At 35.5% G+C, this 22,415-nt stretch overlaps 1 protein-coding gene across 1 annotated transcript in view; it reads right to left on the bottom strand.

Annotated features, from left to right (window-relative positions):
* Positions 1-1,235: 1,235 nt before the first annotated feature.
* Positions 1,236-22,415, bottom strand: part of Tmem65 (transmembrane protein 65) — a 37,603-nt gene continuing 16,423 nt past the window's right edge. The window contains exons 2-7 of the mRNA XM_090339354.1: positions 15,169-15,213; positions 10,860-10,927; positions 8,396-8,450; positions 7,612-7,654; positions 4,276-4,381; positions 1,236-1,478 (exon numbers count right to left, since the gene is read on the bottom strand). Of these exons, the coding sequence (XP_090195480.1) occupies positions 1,377-1,478; positions 4,276-4,381; positions 7,612-7,654; positions 8,396-8,450; positions 10,860-10,927; positions 15,169-15,213 (419 nt within the window). The 3' untranslated portion in view covers positions 1,236-1,376. The remainder of the gene's footprint in view (positions 1,479-4,275; positions 4,382-7,611; positions 7,655-8,395; positions 8,451-10,859; positions 10,928-15,168; positions 15,214-22,415) is intronic.

The raw sequence follows: 22,415 nt of genomic DNA on the forward strand, positions 1-22,415 counted from the left end.
TATTTTTTTACCTCAGAAGAATTTATACAGAAATAAGATTCACCAAAGAAGACAATTTAAGATCATGAGTATGGAGTATTCAGTCATTCTAGGCAGATAACACTTTTTGGAGAAATTCTATTGTAGCAATATGATTTAATATATCATGAATCTTCTAAACATAACTTTAAATTGATACTAAAACGCTTCTGTTTTCTACTTGTCAAAAAAATTCTTTTAGTTTTGTTAGTTTCTTTTCTTGGCAATATTCAAGGCCTCACACTTGCTATGCAAGCACTTTAACACTTGAGCCACACCTCCAGCCCTTTTTGCATTAGCTTATTATTCCAATAAGGGTCTCCTGTTTTTTGTTCCAGTCAGTGTTGGGCCTATACTTCCCCAATGACTGAAATTTTATGGGCATGAATAACCACACCTGTCTTATTGGTTGTGATGACTCAACAACATTTTTATCTAAAATTGCAAACTGCAATACTTCCAATTTCTACTTCCCAAGTAGCTGAGCACTGCAAGCATGAGCCATAGTGCCCTGCTACTTTACCCTTTTAATGTTCAATCTTTATGTCAAATTGTTAAATTTACCATAATCCTACCATCTCTATTTTTTAAAATTATAAAGACTTTCTTTCCCTCAGGCATCAGAATCCACCAAGTTATTACTCAAAGCAAGACACAAAAACTAAAAGTTAAAAAAAAAAGATCAAATAGAACTATACTTATTAATATATATGGTTTTATGTCAGGAGACCACATAATTGCTCTTTCTGATTAACCTCTGACCTTTAAAATAGAATGGTCAGGAACTTAAACTATTATGCACATAAAATACATGAAAACGGTATCCACTGATGTTAAAGAGTTTAGAAAATAACAGATTATGTGACTGTAAATGTTTACTGTGAAACACTACAAAATTGGTGTTATCACAAAGAGAAAAAAATCTTAATTGATATTGGACATCCTAAATAATTGAAGATAATGCCATGATTGGACCAGGGAACAATAAGACAGCAACAATTTTATCATGCATGTCACAAGGGTAAGTCCCAAACAAGCAAACCCCAAGTCAGTACAGTACAGCAATGACTGAAACTTAAATAACATTTTGATACAGAAAGAGAAGGAAGGAAATGATAAAATGTTGACTGCCACAGATGAAAAAGCATCTCAACAATTTACATAAATTGTTACTAGTTCTTTAAAAAAAAGTCATAAGAAAACCAAGCCACAATAAGTTAGTGTTTTCCATAATACATGCTGAATTATTTGATCCCATATCTATACAATGTTACTGTCTTAATTCCTAAATGTTGTGACAGCATATTTCATAACTGAGGTACATTAGTTTACATCTTTTTATATGTAGTCTAAGAGGGTTAATTTGTCTTTTCCAGTTTTTCATCTTCTTCACCTCCTCCAAAGAAAATCAAAGGAAACATTCCTAGAATGCAGCCAATCGTCACCCCGACAGCTTTGCCCTAAGGGAAACACAAGAGAGCATTCAGTTTAAACTTCCATCTCCTGGAAAAGGAATTCTTGTCAAGTATCTACAACAGACAACTTCCCTGTCTATGAAATTGAACTGCGATTGCATTTCTGTTGATCACAGTACTTAAAATAAAAAATAAGCTACAATAATAGCTCACAACAGATCAGTTTAAAGTTCGAAGTAAACCGGATGCTGGTGGTTCTGGCCTGTAATCCTGGCTACCTAGGAGGCAGAGATCTGAGGATCAAGGCTCAAAGCCAGCCCAGAGAGAAAGTCAGTGAGACTATCTCCAAAATAACCACCAGAAAACCAGAGGTGGCACTGTGGTTCAAAAGAGCTCAGGGATAGCTCCTAGGTCTTGAGTTCAAGCCCCACGACCAACAATAAATAAATTAATTAATTAATGACATTTTTAAATGTCATAAAAAGCAATATCAAGGAAGGGGGTGGGAGGAAAGTGGGAGAAAAATGTGAGAGGGGGTTATCAATGTTCAAGAAGTAATGTACCGTAACCGTAACCCCTCTATACATGACCGCCACAATACAATAAAAAAAAACCAGCATCAAGGAAATATTTAAACAGAAAACATATCAAAAATTGGACATATATTTTAATATTTGAAAACAACAAGGAAGAAAAAGAAACCTTCAGCTACTCTCAAAAATATTTACAACCTCCTTTCAGTATTTCTTCTGAGTATCTAAATAAAAATAGAATTATTCTGTAAATACTGCTTTTTTTCCTGCCTCTCCTTACGCTGAACAGCATATACATAAAACTTAAAACATATATCTGAAAAAAAATGAAAGCAAAAAGAGGCTGGAGGCATGGCTCAAGTAGTAGAGCAACTGTCTTATCAAGTGTGAGGCAACATGGTCCAAAAGACAAAAACAACAATAACAGATGAGATGTTATAACTTGCTTCTAACCAACAGAACAGTGGATTTGATTCCTAATATTACATGACTATCTGCCCCCTGGCCCATATTTCTCTTCCTTGCTGGCATTAAAGAATCAAGCTGGTTTGCTCTACATGGCTCTATGCCATGTGCATGGCACAGTGCAAGGAGCTGTAAATGACTTCAAAACAGGGAGGGAGGCTGCAGGGGAGGAGTGCAGCTTTTGGCCAACAGATCACCAGAAGCTGGGACTTCTATAGGCAGAAAGAAATTAATTTTGCCAAAGTCCTGTGTGAACTTTGAAGTTGATCCATTACCACTAAACCAGAACAGAAGAACCAAGTTCTGGCTATACACTGATTGTAACTTTCTATAAGATCTTGCTAAGCTGTGCTTCAGCAAGCTGTGCTCATTTCCTTAGCCACAGGAAATGAGAATAAACTGATCTTGACGTAAGCTGCTTTTTTACACAATAATAAGCCTAAAATGAAAGCTAGGAGTCTATTGCTTATAGGTTCCTATACAAAATTTCCCCCATTGTTTTAACTTCTGTCTATCCTTTGAATCAGACTTACAATGACGTTCTTATTTTATACTGCAATCTACCCATCTCACTACTCCCAACCTCTTTTTACCTTTCTGTGCTTTAAGAATTTTTTCTTATGAATGAACTTCTAATACACTAATATTTTATTCAGCAGATATGTTCATTGGCTCCTCTACAGAAAGAAAAGGCTTGTTTTGAGACGCCGTGCATTCAGGACTCCTAGACTCCTACTTAGCCCATTAGTAGGCAAACAGTAAATATTTTTTTAATGAATAAACAATGATAATTTTTTTAATGAATAAACAATACCCATCATTTAGACTTCTTTACTGATTTTTAATCCAAATGTCAAGTCCAAATGCTATGTGGTTCAGCTTAGGAAGTAGAGAACTGGATTGTGTTTCTTGGCCACCCAAGTATAAGAGTCTGTGAGACTTCGTCTCAAACAATGACTGGGTATGGTGGTGCATGCTTGTCATTCCAAGCAATGCAAAAAGCACTACAGTGGTATCTGTCACCCCTGAGACACAGATAAGGACAAATAGGAGGATTTCAGTATCTGGAAAATAATAAACATAAAAAGGGACTGACCGAGTGGTTCAAGTGGCAGAGTATCTGCATAGGTAGAGTGCCTTTGTAAGATGTTCGAGGACTTTAGAGGAGCATATCAAAGGCCTTTCCTGTCTGGGCCATAATTCTCTTCCCAATGCTATTTCCTACTATGACTTCTAACCATAATTACTACCGTTTATTCACGAAATACCTAATTTTTATATGTTTCCGAGTACACTCCCTTTAAAAATCATTTCCTTCTATTTGTTAGTCAGAATTCTTGAAACTCTTGCCCCCCTCCAACCAAAATGTAAACACAAGCTTAGATCTATCAATTACCAAGAAATCTATCCATGAAAAGAAATTTCTTTCCACAAAGTGTCTCTTATCCATGCTATTGCGGTATGCTGTGCATAATTCTACCATTGTACATCTCTAAATAATAATTTGTCTACATGTCCGGCTCTCTGTCTAAACATGTTCTCAAAAGTAACTGTTACTATTTATTTCCTGTCCTTTAACCTATAGCACACCACAGACATTCATTACTATACACTGAATTGCGTATTTTTTAAATCAAGCATGGCTACAATAAGAACCAAAAAATATATTCTTCTTTTACTGAAAAGAATATGGTTAATTGGTGCTTTATTAATTTCAAGCCCAAGATAATATTAAAAAATAACTCTAATCAAATCACTTTTAGTCTCAAAGTTCTTGAGCACCTTAACTATACAATGCCATGTATTATCAGAATTTATGATCCTAAATTATATAAATGACTTACCAAATGGGTGCTCACACGTGTTTGCCACATATCAACTTGTTTGGGTGTAAGATCAGGAATTGATAGGCCTAACCTGGAAGCCAAAGCTTCAACATAACCTGCAAGTCTTTAAAAGAACAAGAGAAAAGGACAGGAAACAGGTTAAAAAATGCACAATGTCCTCAGATATTAAAAAGCAATTACTACCAAGAAAATGCTATTATTTTACGCCTGTTTGTGGCAGTCTGGATATGGCATGCTATATTTTACAATTCTTATTTTAACTGCATAAATGTATCAACTAAAAATATTTTCGTATTAGGATATTTAAGACATAGGTAAATTGACCTACAACAATTATTCTATCACATTATCTTTTTTTTTTGGTCGGTCATGGAGCTTGAACTCTGGACCTGGGTGTTGTCCCTGGGCTCTTTAGCTCAAGACTACCACACTATCACCTGAGCCACAGAGACACTTCCAATTTTTTCTAGTGGTTAACTGGAGATAAGAGTTTCACAGACTTTTCCTGCTCAGGCTAGCTGAGAATGGCAATCCTCAGATCTCAGCCTCCTGAGTAGTAGGATTTCAGGCATGAGCCACTAGTGCCCAGCTATCTCATTTATCTTTAAGAGATAAAAGCATTTTTACAAATAATTATGTCTGTACTTATTCCAGACTCAAAGCAAAATATTTTAATATATGATGTGAGTTAATAAGTATTATTAAAAAAAAAGTTTTTCAAATTCATCAAACTGGTAAACTAGCCTGGCATGGTGGCTCGTACCTGTAATCCTAGCTACTTAGGAGGCTGAGATCTGAGGATCACAGTACAAAGCCAGCCCAGGCACTAAAGTCTATGAGTCCCTTATTTTCAATTAACCACTAGAGAACAGGAAGTGGGGCTGTGGCTTCAGGGGTAAGGCGGTAGCCTTGACCTCAAGGACAGCACCCCAGCACCCAGGTTCACACACACAAAAAAATACAGCCTAGAATTTTCATACTACACTTCATATATTTAACAATTTTAAGCTATCCATCTCTCTCTCTCTCTCTCTCTCTCATATATATATATATATATATATATATATATATATATATATATATATGTTCTTGTTACTGTTGTTGTTAGTTGTGGGACTTAAGCTTGATACTGTTCCTGAGTTCTTTTGTTCAAGGCTACCACTTTGACCCATAGCTCCACTTCCAGTTTTCTGTTGGCTCATTAGTGTCACAGCTGGCTTAGAATTATGATCCTTAGAGCTCAGCCTCTGAGTAGCTACAATTACAGGTGTAACCTACCAGCACCCAAACTGCTATAATATTTCTAATACAATTTTACTCTATGGACAATATAAAAGAAAAAGGTTGCCAATTAAAAGGTGCATGTCATCAATTGTAAGATGGATCTGAGTTTGGGAACTGTTTATCTAAGAATCCATAATAGTAGTATCTTTTACTTATTGATAGCAAGGATCAGAGAAATGATAGTTCTTATGTATAGTAAAATTTTCATATATATTAAAATCTTCCACCTTTAATAAAAAACAATTGCTTTACAGTCTAAAACTACATGGCATCAAAATCTAGTATATCATCTGGCTCTATTAAATACATCAGAAAGCTATGCTGTAGCTATTATATTATCATCATGAACTTTAAAACTGGAAATCTGGGAATAGAAACGGAATGTCTAGGAGTTGTCACCATAAAAGATTTATGTCAGGAATTCAATGAATATAAAATTCTGATCATTATCCTGGAGCAAAGGAACTCACACAATAGCTTTAGCCCCAAACTCAAATGCAAAACCCTAAATTAAAAGGGTCAGATGACTTTTATATCATTTTTGTATCAATTTCTAGTAAGTCCAAACCCAAATCTCAAGATGTACTACACTTAAATTAACCAGGGAAGGAAGCGAAAGCCAAAGACAGAACAAGAAAAAGATGTTTAGTATAATAACTAATGCCAATTTCTCAGACTTTCCCAGGTTCAGGACTCAGCCCTGGCCATCTGCCACTGGGAAAAGAAGGGAAGGAGAGAAGAGGGAGAGGACGAGTGAGGGGAAGGAGGAGGAAATGAGAAAGGAGGAAAAGGAGAGGACAGGGGAGAGGGAAGAAAGGAGGGAAAGAAAAAGGGAAAGAGGAAGGAGGGAGGGGAAGGGGAAGGAAGGAAGGAGAGAGATGAATGGGAGAGGAGACAGAAGAAAGAGAGAGAAAAAGAGAACTGGCCTTTTAAAAGTATCCTCAGGGCCAGGAGTATGGCCTAGTGGTACAGTACTTGCCTAGCAAGCACAAAACCTGGGTTCGATTCCTTGGTACCACATACACGGAAAAGGCTGGAAGTGATGCTGTGGCTCAAGGATAGAGCCAGAGCTCTACCCTTTAGAAAACCTAAGGACAGTGCCCAGGTCCTGAGTTTAAGCCCCAGGACTGGCAAAAATATAAATAAATAAATAAAAGTATTATTCTCAATTACTTTGATCATTCTTGCCATGTCAAATTATTTGGGAGTTAAAGGTATAGCTCAGTGACAGAGTATGTGCTTATTATTAGTACATACAAGGAAGGCCCTGAGTGCAATCTTTAACACTCTCTGTATGTGTATGTGTGTGTTAAGTAACACATGTATGTCATCAGACATTATTTCCTTAGAATGTTTCACTGTAGTAAACATACCCAGTCAATATAATCAAATTTGGGTTTTGTAAGACTGGGATGTCAGAAGTCTTGCCTTAGAACTTGTCTTACCTTCAGGGATTTCTGCAAATTCTATCTTCAGTAAATGAAAACTCAATTTTGCTTACATGATGGTAGTTTGTGTGTGTGTGTGTGTGTGTGTGTGTGTGTGTGTGTGTGTGTGTGTTTTGTTTGTTGTTATTTTTGTTTTGGTTTTTTTTTTTTTTTTGGCCAGTCCTGGCACTTGAATTCAGGGCCTGAGCACTGTACCACTGTCCTTGGGCTTTCTCAAGGCTAGTGATCTGCCACTTGAGCCACAGCACCACTTCTGGCTTTTTCTATGTATGTGGTACCAAGGAATAGAACCTGGGTCTTTGTGCATGTTAGGCAAGCACTCTACCACTAGGCCAAACTCCTGACCCATGATGGTAGTTTTAAGATACACATCTGCATGAATCAGAATGCTGGGGCACTCTCCCCTGGTGATGAGGGTATAGTTAAGAAACTACTCGTTACACAAATATTTAGCACTGCTGATTTAGGCATATTAACTTTAAAATTACAGTTCTGGAATACCAAAAACATAGTGTCTTTTTTATGCCTCTCAATTAAAGGAGAATGGAGGGGGAAAAAAGATTAGTTAAGAAAACACAAATGAATAAGTGAATGGACCTACCCAAGTCCAGCTAAATCTGACACAAGATTTCCCAAAGCAGCAGCTATAAATTTGAAAAATGAACAAGTGAATTGTTACATTAAAGTCAGAAAAGTCAACATGACATAGTACTCTGTGATACAGAGTACTATACAATAACTATACTCAAAGTTAGTCCCAATAGTTCAAAATAGAGTACACATCTGAAATTATTATATACCAACTCCATTACATAATGTTTCATTTTGTTGAAGAAGTCAGTTTCCAACACTCAAATGGTTACAAAGTATTCTGTAGTTTGTCTTTCATATAGTATTTGTTTCAGTAAATTGGTATTTGGAAGTTACCATACATACAGCTTTGAATTTAAGTCAGTCAGGAAAAGGAAGGCATATTTCACTAAATTAGCACTGTGCTTCCTTTACAATCAACAACAGAAAACTGTTATCAAATTTCACCATCATGAAGAATACTACTTGTAATGAGGGAAGAGAAGGAGACAGAATTTCAATCTTGGTTTTTGATTTTCCTATCCAACTAAGAAATAAATAATATAAAGAAAAAAGTTCGAAAGGCTTGGAGTTAACAGTGACTAACCAAAAAAATTGGTTTCATTATAGACAATAGAGAATTATTACTTATGAACTAACATACAATGTTACATTTATAAAATTAAGAATCATATTAGGAGTTATATTAATAAAATAATTTCAGTGAGTATATTAATTAAAAATAAATTATCCTCTTTTATACTTAACTTACTGCGGTGTTATATAAATATATAAAGAATTCTATTATTAAATACCTGCCATTGTTGAAATTCCAAAAATAATTCCAATAGACAACTCGATATGTGTTCCCTAAAATGTAATTATGAAAAAACAATCTTAAAAATTATGTAACCATAAAACAGCAAAATGCTAAAGATAAAATGGTTTATCAGCATGTTAATACAGCAAAATTATATACATATAATATGCAGAAATATACATATAATGAGGTAATTCACTTAATTATAGTGTGTCATTACTAGGGAAGTAATATTGATAACATTTTATTCATTAAAATTAGACCTTCATAAAAATTAAAAATAGCAACACATACAATGTGATTCATTTGTAAGTAGTAATGCACAACAGCATAGAATGCTATAGTAAAAATGAGTATTTCCACTGAATCTATTTTGCTCAAGACTTTCTACATTTATATCAGCATTGCTCTTTAAAATGTAAAACTCATATTGTTACTTCTGCTTTAAAGAGGAAGAACTGAAGATTAAAATATTCAAAACAGAACTTGTTATATCTATTATTATATAAATCTATTTTTTAAATGTTCTGTGTTAATTCAGTTCTAATCCTTAAGCAAGGGTACCATATAAACTTCATGAACTCTCTTAAATATACATTTGAATATTTCTTTTAAAATTTCAAATATTAATGTTGGGGATAAAAAAAGAATGTCCTGTTATTTAGAAATATCTAATTACTTATCAATCATTCACAAAAATGAAAAGAAGCTGAATTAAGTTCCTTTCGATTTTTTTCCCTCTAGGATTTTAAGATGGGATTCTTATTGACGATGGAACAAAGTAGCCTAGGTACTTAGAAGTAATAAGCGTTCTAAAGGCATCCAATGAAATAGACTTCTGAAAAATTAAATAGAAAAGGAAGGAAGGGGAGGGAAGATGGACCAGACAGACACAGGAAGGAAGGAAGGAAGGGAGAGAGGGAGGTTGGGAGGGAGGGAGAAGGAATGGCCTGGCATGGTGGGCTCACACCTGTAATCCTAGCTACTCAAGTGGCTGAAATCTAAAGATCACAGTTCAAAGCCAGCTCGGGCACTAAAGTCCACGAGACTTATCTCCAATTAACCACTAGAAAATCAGAAGTGAAGTGGTGCTGTGGGGTGGGGTGGTAGCCTTGAGCTGAAGAGCTCCCAGGCCCAGAGTTCAAGTCCCACAACAAAAAATAAATAAATAAAAATAAAGGGAGGGAGGAAGGGAAGAAGGGAGGGAAAAATAACAGGTGCCAAGGAAAAGCATTTATAGATATCTGCGGAAATCCTGGGGCCCCACCACCAATGACAGGAACATGTCAAAGCCATATAGTGTACAACAATATATAAAGCATCTTTAACAGCAACAAGTGATTGCCTCTGACCCAAGAAGAGACTCAGGAATACACAAACTTGAGGTCTGGAGACAGATCAGAAGGCAGAGTAGACTTAGTATGAATGAAGCCCTGAATTTGACTGATTCTCAACACAATAAAAACCAAGAAACAAAACAAGAAAATCAAACAAAGCAAAAAGAACCTACATGCTTATTGTTTGGTTGAATTTACGAGATGTTTAAAGAGCATGCTTTAATGTGTTTATAGAGATGCTTCTAAGATCATGAAAATTCAAAGATGGTTTGAGGACAATTAATGCTCCATTTCTTGATTTTTTGTCCCATATTTATATCAGATTCTGTTAAAAGGTGAGGTAAAAACTATAAAGAAATCCAATACCTGGTCAAGGGGAGCTTCGTTCTTTTTGCTTATTGGTTTGTCCGCTTGTGCTGATTCGAGGGCTTGACCTCAGGATTGCGGTGCTGTCCCTGAGCTTTCTACTACTTCAGCCACAGCTCTACTTTTGGCTTATTTTATTTTGGGGGGGGGGGTGGGTAGTTTATTGGAAGGAGATAAGAGTCTCACAGGCTTTCTTGCCTGAGATGACTTCAAACGAAGATCCAAAGATCCCAGCCTCCTGAGAGGTTAGGATTATAGGTGTGAGCCATCAGCATTAGGTCAGAACTTAGTTTTGAACTAAGTTAAATGCAACACAAGGCAAGGCAGAAAGGTGAGATAGTCAAAGTTCTATATTGGGTCCTAAGACACCTTTGGGTTAAATAGCTAAACTGAAGACTAGACTGTCAAACATCTGATAAAACATTTCTGAATGAAAAAAATCAATAAGGAATCAATTATCTGATTATAACTACAACACAAAGTATATCAGAAAACTTTATGCACTTTTTAAATAAAAATGCTGAAACGAAAACAGAATATAAACTAAAAATGTTTGTCTACTTGCTTTGCCCAAAATGTTAAGGTTTATTGTATATAATGTTTTAAGATCCAGCTGGTTTAATTAATATTAAACATAACAGAAAAAACCTTGTTTATTAAGATAAAAATTACAGCTCTGATATGCAAATTGTTAGGAAAATATAGGCTAAATTATTTATTAACTCAAAATTGAAATAATGAGAGAAAAAAACTTACTGCGACAATCATAATTGCATTATCCAAAAAGCCAAACCCTACGAAAGGTATCGCATTATGGATGAATACTGGAAAACATCAACAGAAAAATACATTTGAAGATTCTGACAATTTCAGAATGACAAAAACAAATGTCATCATTGAACTCTCCTAAAAAGACTTGATCATCAGTGGAATTTGTTTTTCCTTAATAACAGTCGATTGATCTTGCTATTGCTATAAGCTAAAATAATTTGACAAGTAAAACAAACAAATGTTAGGTTTTTGTTTCCTTACTAAAACACACACATATTCTCTCTCTCCCTCTCTCTCTCTCTCTCTCTCTCTCTCTCTCTCTCTCTCTCTCTCTCTCTCTCTCCCCACACACACACACACACAGAGAAACAAATATAATTAAAGTAGAATAAAATATATATTATTAGTACCATGTTTTACCTGATTTATTGTTACTGATATTAATGTGTTTGTCTCTTATGCTTTAAAATTATTATCATAAAACTCATCTTCTATTGTCAATAATGAAAAATGTCTCAAATCAAATTTCAGGAAAGCTAATTACTTTCACTCACTAGCAACATTTTTTTTTTCCATTTGTGGGGCTTGAACTCAGGGCCTGAGCACTGTCATTGGACTTTTCTCAAGGCTAGAGCTCTACCCTTGAACCACAGCACCACTTTCAGCTTTTTCCTATGTATGTAATACCCAGGAATCGAACCTGGGTCTTCGTGCATGCTAGGCAAGCACTCTACCACTAGGCCAAACTCCCAGCCCTCACTAGCAACATTTTAAGAATATGTTTTATAAAGTTGTATCTCATTCTTATTAAGACATTGATGTGCTGTCTTTCTCATCTTTTAATCCAGCAGAATCTCTAAATCTTAATGTAAGCTATGAAAATTAATCTTTGTTTTACATGAAAATTTAATTTGGTCCCTTCTTACTAAAGGCACATCTTACTTTATCTATCTAGTATATAAACTGAGTGATGTAAGACACTAAAAATGCTAGGATGAGAAACGGTGATTATTTTATATGTTTACATATTTGCATTTTAAGCATAGTGCACAACGCAGAGTAAACAGAGTTCAATAAATATTAAGTTGAGGGGCCAGGAGTTTGGCCTAGTGGTTAAAGTGCTTGCCTAGCATGCATGAAGACCCGGGTTCAATTCCTCAGTACCATACATAGAAAAAAGCCGGAAGTGGTGCTGTGGCTCAAGAGGTAGAGCTCTAGCCTTGAGAAAGTCCAAGGACAGTGCTCAGGCCCTGAGCTCAAGCCCAGGACTGGCAAAAAATAAAATAAAATAAAAAAATAAATATTAAGTTGAGAACCTGGAAAAGAAAAGTTCATATTTACAGAACTGAAGGCAAACTACAGAACAGATTCAAAGCTGGGAATAGGCAAAAGGCTTCATTCTGATTGATCTATAAAACTGTTCGAATACAGTCAGTATCAGCTGAAGCTGAGCACTTCCTTGGGAGAACATTGAGAATCTAAATTTTATACTATATCAAACAATAGTTTCTTAAACCAGTTGGCTACAAATGTTAATTTGATTTATATTTTTTTCTTCTCTTATATGATATTATACTCTAACACAAAATTATAATGAATATATGTATAATAAAAATACAGTCCAAAAGCTATGAAAATTTGCTATCATCATAGCTAATTCCATATCATCAATGAAGGTTAATAAGATTTTAAAAAGTCCAATATCAAAGAAACTGTACACAGAGAATGGTAATGTGTATCATATATATAATATCATGGTTGTAATATTACATAGGATATAACACAAGAGGTCATTTGACATTTCTTCTTTCCATTAAGTAAAAATGTCCAAGAGTAAAACAGTTAATGATGAAGACTATTTTTTGAAATGAGGCCTCACTGTGTAGCCCACACCGGTCTCAACTTGCAATCTTCCTGAATCATGGCATTATAACCATAACAAACACACTCAGCATAAGGTATTATTGTAAGTATTATTAAGATGATAAAAATGAAAGTGTACACTGTTGTAGTGGGAATATTCAAAGAGGAAAAAAGGCAAAGTTCTTTGACTTTTTTATATGAACATTCAAATCTGGCAATAAGCATCTTACAAAAATACCTAAACTTAATTTCCAAATATATAGTATAAATACAATAGGCAAAAAAAGAATAATAACTCTTTAAGTTCACTGAAAGATTAAAAAAAAAAAAGGGGGGGCCGGGAGTTTGGCCTAGTTGTAGAGTGCTTGCCTAGCATGCACAAAGACCCGGGTTCAATTCCTTGGTACCACATACGTAGCAAAAAGCCAGAAGTGGTGCTGTGGCTCAAGTGGTAGAGCCCTAGCCTTGAGAAAATCGAGGGATAATGCTCAGGCCCTGAGCCCAAGCCCAGGACTGGCAAAAAAAAAAAAAAAAAAAAAAACGAAGAAAAAGAAGAACAGTGAAGAAGCCGGTGGGGGCATGGTGGCTCACGCCTGTAATCCTAGCTACTCAGGAGGCTGAGATCTGAGGATCAAGGTTCAAAGCCAGCCCAGACCAAAAGGACCTGCTCTTATCTCTAACCTCTAGAAAATGGAAAGTAGGGCTTGGCTCAAGGGTAGGGCAGTGGAACCTGGCACAAGGAATAGGACGGTAGCCTTAAGCTGAACCACTCAGGGACAGTGCCCAGGCCGAGTTCAAACCCCATGACCGCGCCCCCCCCCAAAAAAAAACAGTGAAGAGAGAGAGAGAAAGGTACTTAAGTATATACCTAGATACCATTTTCCCAATGGTCTCTGAAACATAAATATAAAGAAGTATTGAAAACATGTCATTTGAAATATGAGTAAAAATCAATGTTAATAAAATCTTTAATTAAAAAAAAAAAGAAGTACTGAGACAGTTGGGATGGCTTTATGGTTGTGAATTATCCTGCTGATTCCTCCAAGCCTGGCCAGTTACAGGTAGTTTAAAATAGGGAGCACATTAATATTATTCTAATTTTCCACACTGGCAAAAGCTCTCAGTAAAATGAAGGTGCATTGCTACAATATCACTTTGAACTATAAGATATGATATATCTTTATGTTTGTACCTAAATGGGTCCTGTAAATAATAACTACAATAATATCTATTTTTAGGGGCCAGGAGTTTGGCTTAGTGGTAGAGTCCTTGCCTAGCATGCACAAAGACCGGGGTTCAATTCCTCAGTACTACACACATAGAAAAGGCTGGAAGTGGCACTGTGGCTCAAGTGGTAGAGCACCAGTCTTGGGGAAAGTCCAAGGACAGTGCTCAGGCCCTGAGTGCAAGCCTAGGACTGGCAAAAAAAATTTTAATAACTATTTTTAATCCAAAGCAGAAATAGTTTTTCAAAAACAAATACATACGAGGCATTCCACTGTGAACTCAAAATACACAGATAGATAAGATGTGGGTCCCACCACTCAAAGGATTTACATCAGTATAATGAGTTACTCACTTGAATAGTTAATTCCAACATCACCTACAAAAAAGATGACACTACTATTCTATGGTGCTGTCATTAATGTCTGAGTCTAAGCTTATAGAACCAAGAAAAGTTTACCTGGGAAAACAAATCTTGAAGAATTCTAAAATTGTTTTGGTATCTGAGGAAATCTACTAATTTCTAATGTAAGTTATACTTGTGAGACAAAAAGGACTTGCTATTATCTTTTTCTAATATTTTAATTTTCTCTTAGTAATGAACACTAAATTTTGATTCAACTTTCTTTAGCAAACCTTATTTCATAACTCAGCAGTCATTAAGCAAATTACATGTAATATTTAACTACTTAATTTACAATCTACTCAAATTCACTCCTACACTGCTAAAATAATTCTTTCCATCGCCTTTATAATAATCCTAAGGTGCTTTACATTAATTCTGTTTATTCCTATCATTACAGAGAAAAGAAAATAATACCAGGAACATGTAATAAGGTTCTTCCTGCTGATGGTTTTAAATAAACTTACATTGTTACAAGCAGCAAACCAGAAATATTTTCTGTATCAAAGAACAGCTCTACCTAGCCTTTAGTTTACAACTTTTAGTTCAATCTTTATCTTAAAATCTTTACATTTCTAGATGTTAAAAACAATATTAGATATGCTTTAACAATACAGATATCCCATAGTGTCAGAATATGTCCTAAACCAAGTATATAAATTTTTGCCCCTATAAAATAAATAGGCTAATCCACCTTATCTGGGAAGATTTAATTTACTAACTGTTCTGTGCTATTAATGAGACATAATTATTTCCAGATCAAAAGGTAGATGCATTAACATTTAACAATTATAGAAACATTACCATATCTCAGTTGTCCTGGGGTTGGAGGTTGAGCTTCCAATTTTTCTAAAAAAAATAAGTGTAGAACAAGAATTAATTACTGAGGTATAACTACTGTATTATGATGAAATATCAGCAAGCTTACAAAATGGGAGGTCAGGTCTTATTTATAAATGATACTCAGTTTAGTTGACAAAAATTATTCACTTAAGAATCATGGAGCCAGCCATCAGTGGTACATGCCTATAAAATTAGCAGCTCAAAAGTCTGAGATCTAAGAATCGTGGTCCAAAGCCAACCCTGGCACAAAATTCTGGGAGATTTTTATCTCCCATTAACCACCAGAAAACTGGAAGTGGCACGGTGGCTCAAGAGGTAGAGCACTAGCCTTGAGCTAAAGAGCTTAGGGACAAGCCAGGAATGATGGCTCACACCTATAATCCTAGCTATTGAGGACACTGAGATCTGAGGTTCAAAGCCAGCAATGGCACAAAAGGACCTGAGACTGTTATCTCCAGTTAGCCTCTAGAAAACGGAGGTGGGGCTTGGCTCAAGGGAATAGTGGTAGCCTTGAGCTGAAGAGCTCCAGGACAATGCCCAGACCCAGGGGTAGGGTAGTAGCCTTAAGCTTAGAGACAGAATCCAGGCGCAGAGTTCAAGCCCCAAGACCAAAAAAGAAAAAAAATCATGGAGCTCCTGGTTGGGGATTTTATGTGTGTATGAGGAAATCTATTTCACATACACACACATATGTATGTACGTATGTATGTATGTATGTATGTATGTATGTATGTATGTACAGATACATATACATATATATGTGTATGTATATACATCTGTGAGTGTTTTATACTGAAAAATTAGTAAATAAAAATGAGTCTTCATTACAAACCTATCATGGATTATACAAAGTGAATCCATTTGCATTAAATAGTAGAAAAACATTTCAGAATAACTACTATTCTTTAAGATAGTAACTCTAGATAACTGAAGAAATAGATACAAATATTAGTAGCAGAAAAAAATACTCAAATACTCAAATATACCATGTATCCTATAGGAATTGGAAAATTATAATTTAAAATTAATGTAACTTACAACAATGATTTTGTTAAATTGTGTAATGTTCTTTAATCAGTACCATCTAGTAATATACTAAACATTTCTATTTTTTAAAATCTATGCCACTAATAAGGAAAGAAAATATTCTACATATTAAAAAAAGTATGGTTATATTCAAGATGGCAAGTAACAAAACCCAACATATGGCATAAACACAGTTTTCCCAATTATGAATCAAACTAAGTAGCTTTAAGTATCATTATATACAAAAATTAAGATATTACAGAAACAAACTACTTAACCCCATAACAAAAACCATCTAGCCGTCATTACTGGCTAAAAAGACAGATAATTCTACCTTTATCTTTATCCAATCCAACAGAATTGATAATGTAATACCCTCTCTCACCCTAAAATTAATACAACCATACTGTTCAAGGAAACAATACATACTAAACACTCAAAGCAACACAAGAACTAAAGAATTCAGTTTAAAACAGTAAAAAGAAAATGGATCTCCTTTGATAATCCACAATAATTGACCTAAAAAGATATGTAGTTCATATTTATGACTGATCTTTTACTAAAACAAGATATAGTCTTATAACGGTTTTATAATAATGTATTTAAACTTCATGTCTAATCAGTTACGTTTAATCAAGCTATGTTCTCCATTCTTGGATTAACACTAAGACTTCAAAATTGTCTTTGAAGGTAGATGTTTTCCAAACTGAACTAGCAATGACAAAAACTAGTGTTCTCCAGCGTCTTTTTGTGTGACAGCGGCTACACAGGAATGTGTCAACTGCTGTGTTCTCACCATCAACTGCGTAATCTGACCCGATGTGAAGTCTTTCTCAGTTTACGGGGAAATTTTTGAAATGCCTAAAAATTTAACAGGAACTTCCCCACAGTGAGAGAATTCAGAATCCTTTCTTTTACTTCAAAATATTAAAATCCTAGGGAGAACCAATGTAGTGAAAATGACCATCTGCCAAAATTGATATACAAATTCAATACAACCCCCATCAAAATCCCAAAGACATTCTTTACTGAAATAGAAGATATAATCCAAAAGTTCAAATGGAACAAGAAAAGACCTAGAATAGCCAAAACAAGTCTAGGCAAAAAGGGCAATGCAGGTGGTATTACAATACCAGACTTCAAACTCTACTATAGAGCCATAATAACAAAAACAGCATGGTATTGGCACAAAAATAGACCAGAAGATCAATGGAACAGAATAGAGGATCCAGAAATAGAACCACATACTTATAGTCAACTTGTATTTGACAAAGGAGCCAAAGATATACAGAGGAACAAACACAGCCTATTCAATCATTGGTGCTGGAAAAACTGGGCAGCCACATGCAGAAAACTAAAAATTGACCCTAGCCTTTCGCCATGCACAAGCATTAACTCAAAATGGATCAAAGACCTCAATGTCAGACTGGAAACCTTGAAACTGCTACACAGTAGAATTGGAGAGACAGTAGAACTCATAGGCACAGGCAAAACATTCCTGAACAACAGATTGGAGAGAGACTTGATAAATGGGACTACCTAAAAATAAAAAGTTTCTGCACAGATAAAAGCATAGCTACTAAAGTAGAAAGACAGCCAACCAACTGGGAAAAGATATTTACCAATAATACATCAGACAACTGCTTAATATCCAGTATCTACAGGGAACTCAAGAAACGAATCCCGCCCCCCCAACCCAGCAAACCATTCACTAAATGGGCAAGATAACTAAAGAGAGACTTACCAAAAGAAGAGGTAAAAATGGCAGAAAGGCATATGAGAAAATGTTCATCATCCATGGTCATAAAGAAAATACAAATAAAAACATCCCTAAGACACCACCTTACCCCGATAAGAATGGCTAAGATTTTGAACTCAAGACAATAACAGATGCTGGCGGGGTTGGGGAGACAAAGGAACCTTACTGCACTGCTGGTGGGATTGTAAACAAGTTTCTTAAAGAACTGAAAATTAGACCTTCCCTACAATCCCACCATACCATTCCTGGGTATCTATCCTGAACATCATAACCCAAGATATGTTAATCTTTGCACTATTCACAATAGCCAGGCAATGGAAACAATCCAATGCTCTACTGCAGATAAATGGATACAAAAAATATGATATATATATATATATATATACATATACATACACAATGGAATTCTACATAGCCAACAGACAAGATAAAATAATGGCATTCGCAGGGAAGTGGATGAATCTAGAACGAATCATGTTGAGTGAGACAAGTCAAGACCAAAGAACAAAAGGCACATGGTATCCTTAATATGTGGCTATTAGATCCACACAGTACAAGAGCAAGGACTCAATATTCACATACCCAATGTTATGGACATGGTATTGGAAATGTAAATACAAATACATAGACAAAAAAATCTATGACTCTATAGACATGTTTTATTACATAGATTAATATATATCTACGACATACAAACCCTCAGCCTAATTTTAATTATGTTCTAAAATCTAAGTGCCAGTGATTGTATATAGATTCCCATCTTGAATAGTTGTTTGTTAAATATGTCATTTGAAATATGATGTAAAAATCAATGTTAACAAATTCTTTAATAAAAAACCTCAAAAAATACTAAAATCCTGCAACTCTTGGGAAGAAACAATAACACTGGAGACATGATGTATATTAATAAGAGACAGGGAAAATAGAATAATCAATTCCTCATCTTTTCAACTATATGTCAGGCTTAAAAATTAAATTAAGAAAATTCAAGAAATCATAAAACTCACACCCATTACCTGACGACTGTATCTATAACCCTTCTATACATTACTCCAACAATAAGAAATAAACAAAAAAGTTTTAAAAACTAAATTTTAAATTAAGGCCAGGCACTAATGGCTCACAGTTATAACTGCAGCTACTCAGGAGGGTGAGACCTAAGGATAGAGGTTTGAAGCTGCTAGCCCAGCAGGAAAAGTCCATAAAACTTTTTATTTCCAAATTACTTTGGAAAAAAAAGTCAAAAATGAAGCTGTGGCTCAAATGTTAAGAGAGCTAGCCTTAAGATAAAGTGCTCAGGAATAGCACCAAGCCCTGAGTTCAAACCCCAGGACTTAAGCTTTCCCTCTGACCCCCTCCCCAAAATATATATGTGTGCATGTGTGTGTGTGTGTGTGTGTGTGTGTGTATTAAAAATGTTAAGAGAAGAAAATACAAAATAAAGGAAACAAAAGGGAAAGGAAAACTACTAGCGCTAAGAAAGAACACAAGAAAAAATCACAAAGGGAACATTCTCTAGAAACAAGGAAATTTTATTGTAAGTACTTTTCCCAGTTTTTTTAAGCTGTTAAGTTGCTCATTTTGAGGCCTTTGCTACTACAAATTATCTTCTTTACTGTATCATTTGAGTCAAATTGCAACAGAAGTAAAATGTATTAGCTATAAAAAAAACAGAACTTGAATATAAGCCCAAGCCATCCATGTGGATTTTCAAACGTAATTACTAATATAATCTTCCTGAAACCAGTCACAATAAAATCACTTCTTCTTTCTATAAATATACATAAATATATATTCTGTTCTAGAAAACACATTATGAACTGGAAATGCATATTCTAAAACACTAATAATTTGACAAAGAACTTACCAAAAAGAGGGAAACAACAATTTCAGAACATTGTGCTTCATGGATATAACAAAAAAAATCCTTAATAAAATGTTAACTATTCTGTTTCTCTAATGTATGCTGACTTTGTGTTTTCATTTTTTGTTTCTGCCAGTCCTGCGGCTTGAACTCAGGGCCTGAATGCTGTCCCAGAGCTTTGGTGCTCAAAGCTAATACTCTACCCACTTGAGCTACAGCTTCACGTCTTGGTGGAGATAAGTGTGTCCCAGACTTGGGCCAGCAGCTTGTCTAGAATGCACGAAGACTGGGATTCGATTCCTCGGTACCACATACATAGAGAAAAAAAAGCCAGAAGTGGTGCTAAGGCTCAAGTGGTAGAGCTCTTCTAGCCTTGAGAAAGCTTGTGCTGTCTGACCCAGGTAGCACAATATTAAACACCTCAAGAAAAACAAAGAGAAATCATCTTCAGACATGCCAGAGGTTTTGTTTCCTCTGCTCATGTTCTAAAAGGCTTTTTAAAGAGAAATTCTTGATCACAATAGCTCAAAAGCTATGTATATATGACCATATGAACTCCAAAATATGGAAACAAGAGTTTTATCTTTGTGATTGTTGTTCTTAATGTACTAACGTGAAGTTATTTCTTTTCTTTTTTCCCCCCCCCTTATGGTTTATCTCATGTTGTTACTCTATCTAACTTTGGTACCAAGTATATTGTATATACGTTTATTTGTTTATTTGAAGTAGGGAAGGGAAAAACAAGATGATTGGAAGAGGGTGGAGGGAGAGGGAAAGTGGGAGAAAAACATGGGAAAGGGTATCAATGTTCAAGAAGTAATGTACCCACTATCTGATGAATGTAACTGTAACCCCTCTGTACATCACCCTGAAAATAAAATTAAAAAATAAAAAATAAATTCTTGACCAATTGTTTATTTACCAATTTCTTTTTAAAAAGAAAAATTTATAAGTAGAATATTATAGAAAAGAAAACTGGTTAACTGTAGGTTCAAACAAGTTAAACTTCATTTTATCAGTTTTTTTTTTCATTTTCCTGTACTGAAAAGTATCCAAAAAGGTTTTTTTAATTGGTTACGATTTTTAGAAAAAGCTTTTCCAAAGACACATACTTGGGATAGTTATCCTAGAACCGAGCCCAGACTACCCCAGTGACCACAGCCCTCTGATCACATAAGAACAAGTATTTCCATTTTAGAGCTCCATTATTTGATTGCATCCTACAAAATTCCTACTATGTCTTCTCAAAATATGTTTTTAAATCTTCGTAGCTATGACTTAAGTTTATTTTTCAATCAGTGCTAGTCAACTTTAGCTTTTAAATTTTATATGTGTGTGTGTACATGTGCGTGTGTGCGTGAATGCATGCGTGCGTGCGTGCCTGCCTGCCTGTCGGTCGGTCTATCTGTCTGTCTGTCGGTCAGTCGGTCGGTCGTCGGTTGGTTGGTCTGTCTCTATGTCTGTGTGTGCTGGTCCTAGGGCTTGAACTAAGGGCCTGGAGCTGTCCTGAGGTTTTTTTGCTTGAGGATAGGGCTTTATCACTTGAGCTAGAGCTTTTTGGTGGTTAACTAGAGTCTCAAGTACTTTCCTGCCCAGGCTGGCTTCAAACGATGATCCTCAGACTTCAGCCTCCTAAGTGCCTAGGATTATAGCTACTGGTAACTAAATTTATATTTAAAAGCAAAACAATACAAAGCACTTTAGATTGAACTTAATCTATAATGTCCTTGATTGAACCCAGGGCCTTACACCTTCTAAGAAAGTACTCTATCACTTAAGCCATGCCCCCAGCCCTTTTATTTTTTTGTTTTGCAGACAGTCTAACAGTTTTTCCCAGGAGCTCCATACATCACACCTGTTATAATGCCACAAGCCCCCCCTCCTCCCCATCCAGGGGTATGCACTCCTGGCTTATTTTAAATTGTACTTTTCAGGAACATGATGTAGTAAACTTTAGAATGGAATCTATATGCATGAAACTGCCTTTAACACATAGCCTATTCTTGATCATACCTGCAGTCCTGGCCAATCTTAACTATATTCCCTTCCCTTTGAAATTCAGGTGGCCACTCATCTTTTTATCCGGAAATGCTTGTCAGAGCTAAGCAATTACATAAGGTCTGGGATCTATGACAGATTCCAGATGTGCATAGATAAAAGGCTTGGGCTCTTCAGTCCTGGCCGAGAAGCCTTCTAAAAGAATTACATTTCAGTGTCAAACATTACTATACTGTTTTGTGAAGCAAAAGGTACTTTGAGACTAGCAAACAATAGAACTGAAAGTTAAGTTCTCCAGATTCCAACAGATTTACCATAGAAACTAAGCTAACAATAACTAGGCATGCCTAAAAGAATCTACCTGCCAGCAGCAAACATCATGCCCATACACCTGGGCCTGGCGTTTAACTTCCAGGCAAGAGAAGGAAGGTCACAGGAAGACCTGTCACACGTGAAAACCCCATTTCCCTCTCAAAAGGAACCCAGGAACCCAGGTCACCTAGACCTCAACAAAAATGTTTTTTTCCAGAACTATTTTTTAATTTTCGGGTACATACACAC

Source organism: Megascapheus bottae, chromosome 9 (genome assembly GCF_031878675.1).
Source record: "Megascapheus bottae isolate mThoBot1 chromosome 9, mThoBot2.hap1, whole genome shotgun sequence".
NCBI classification, from domain to species: Eukaryota; Metazoa; Chordata; class Mammalia; order Rodentia; family Geomyidae; genus Megascapheus; species Megascapheus bottae.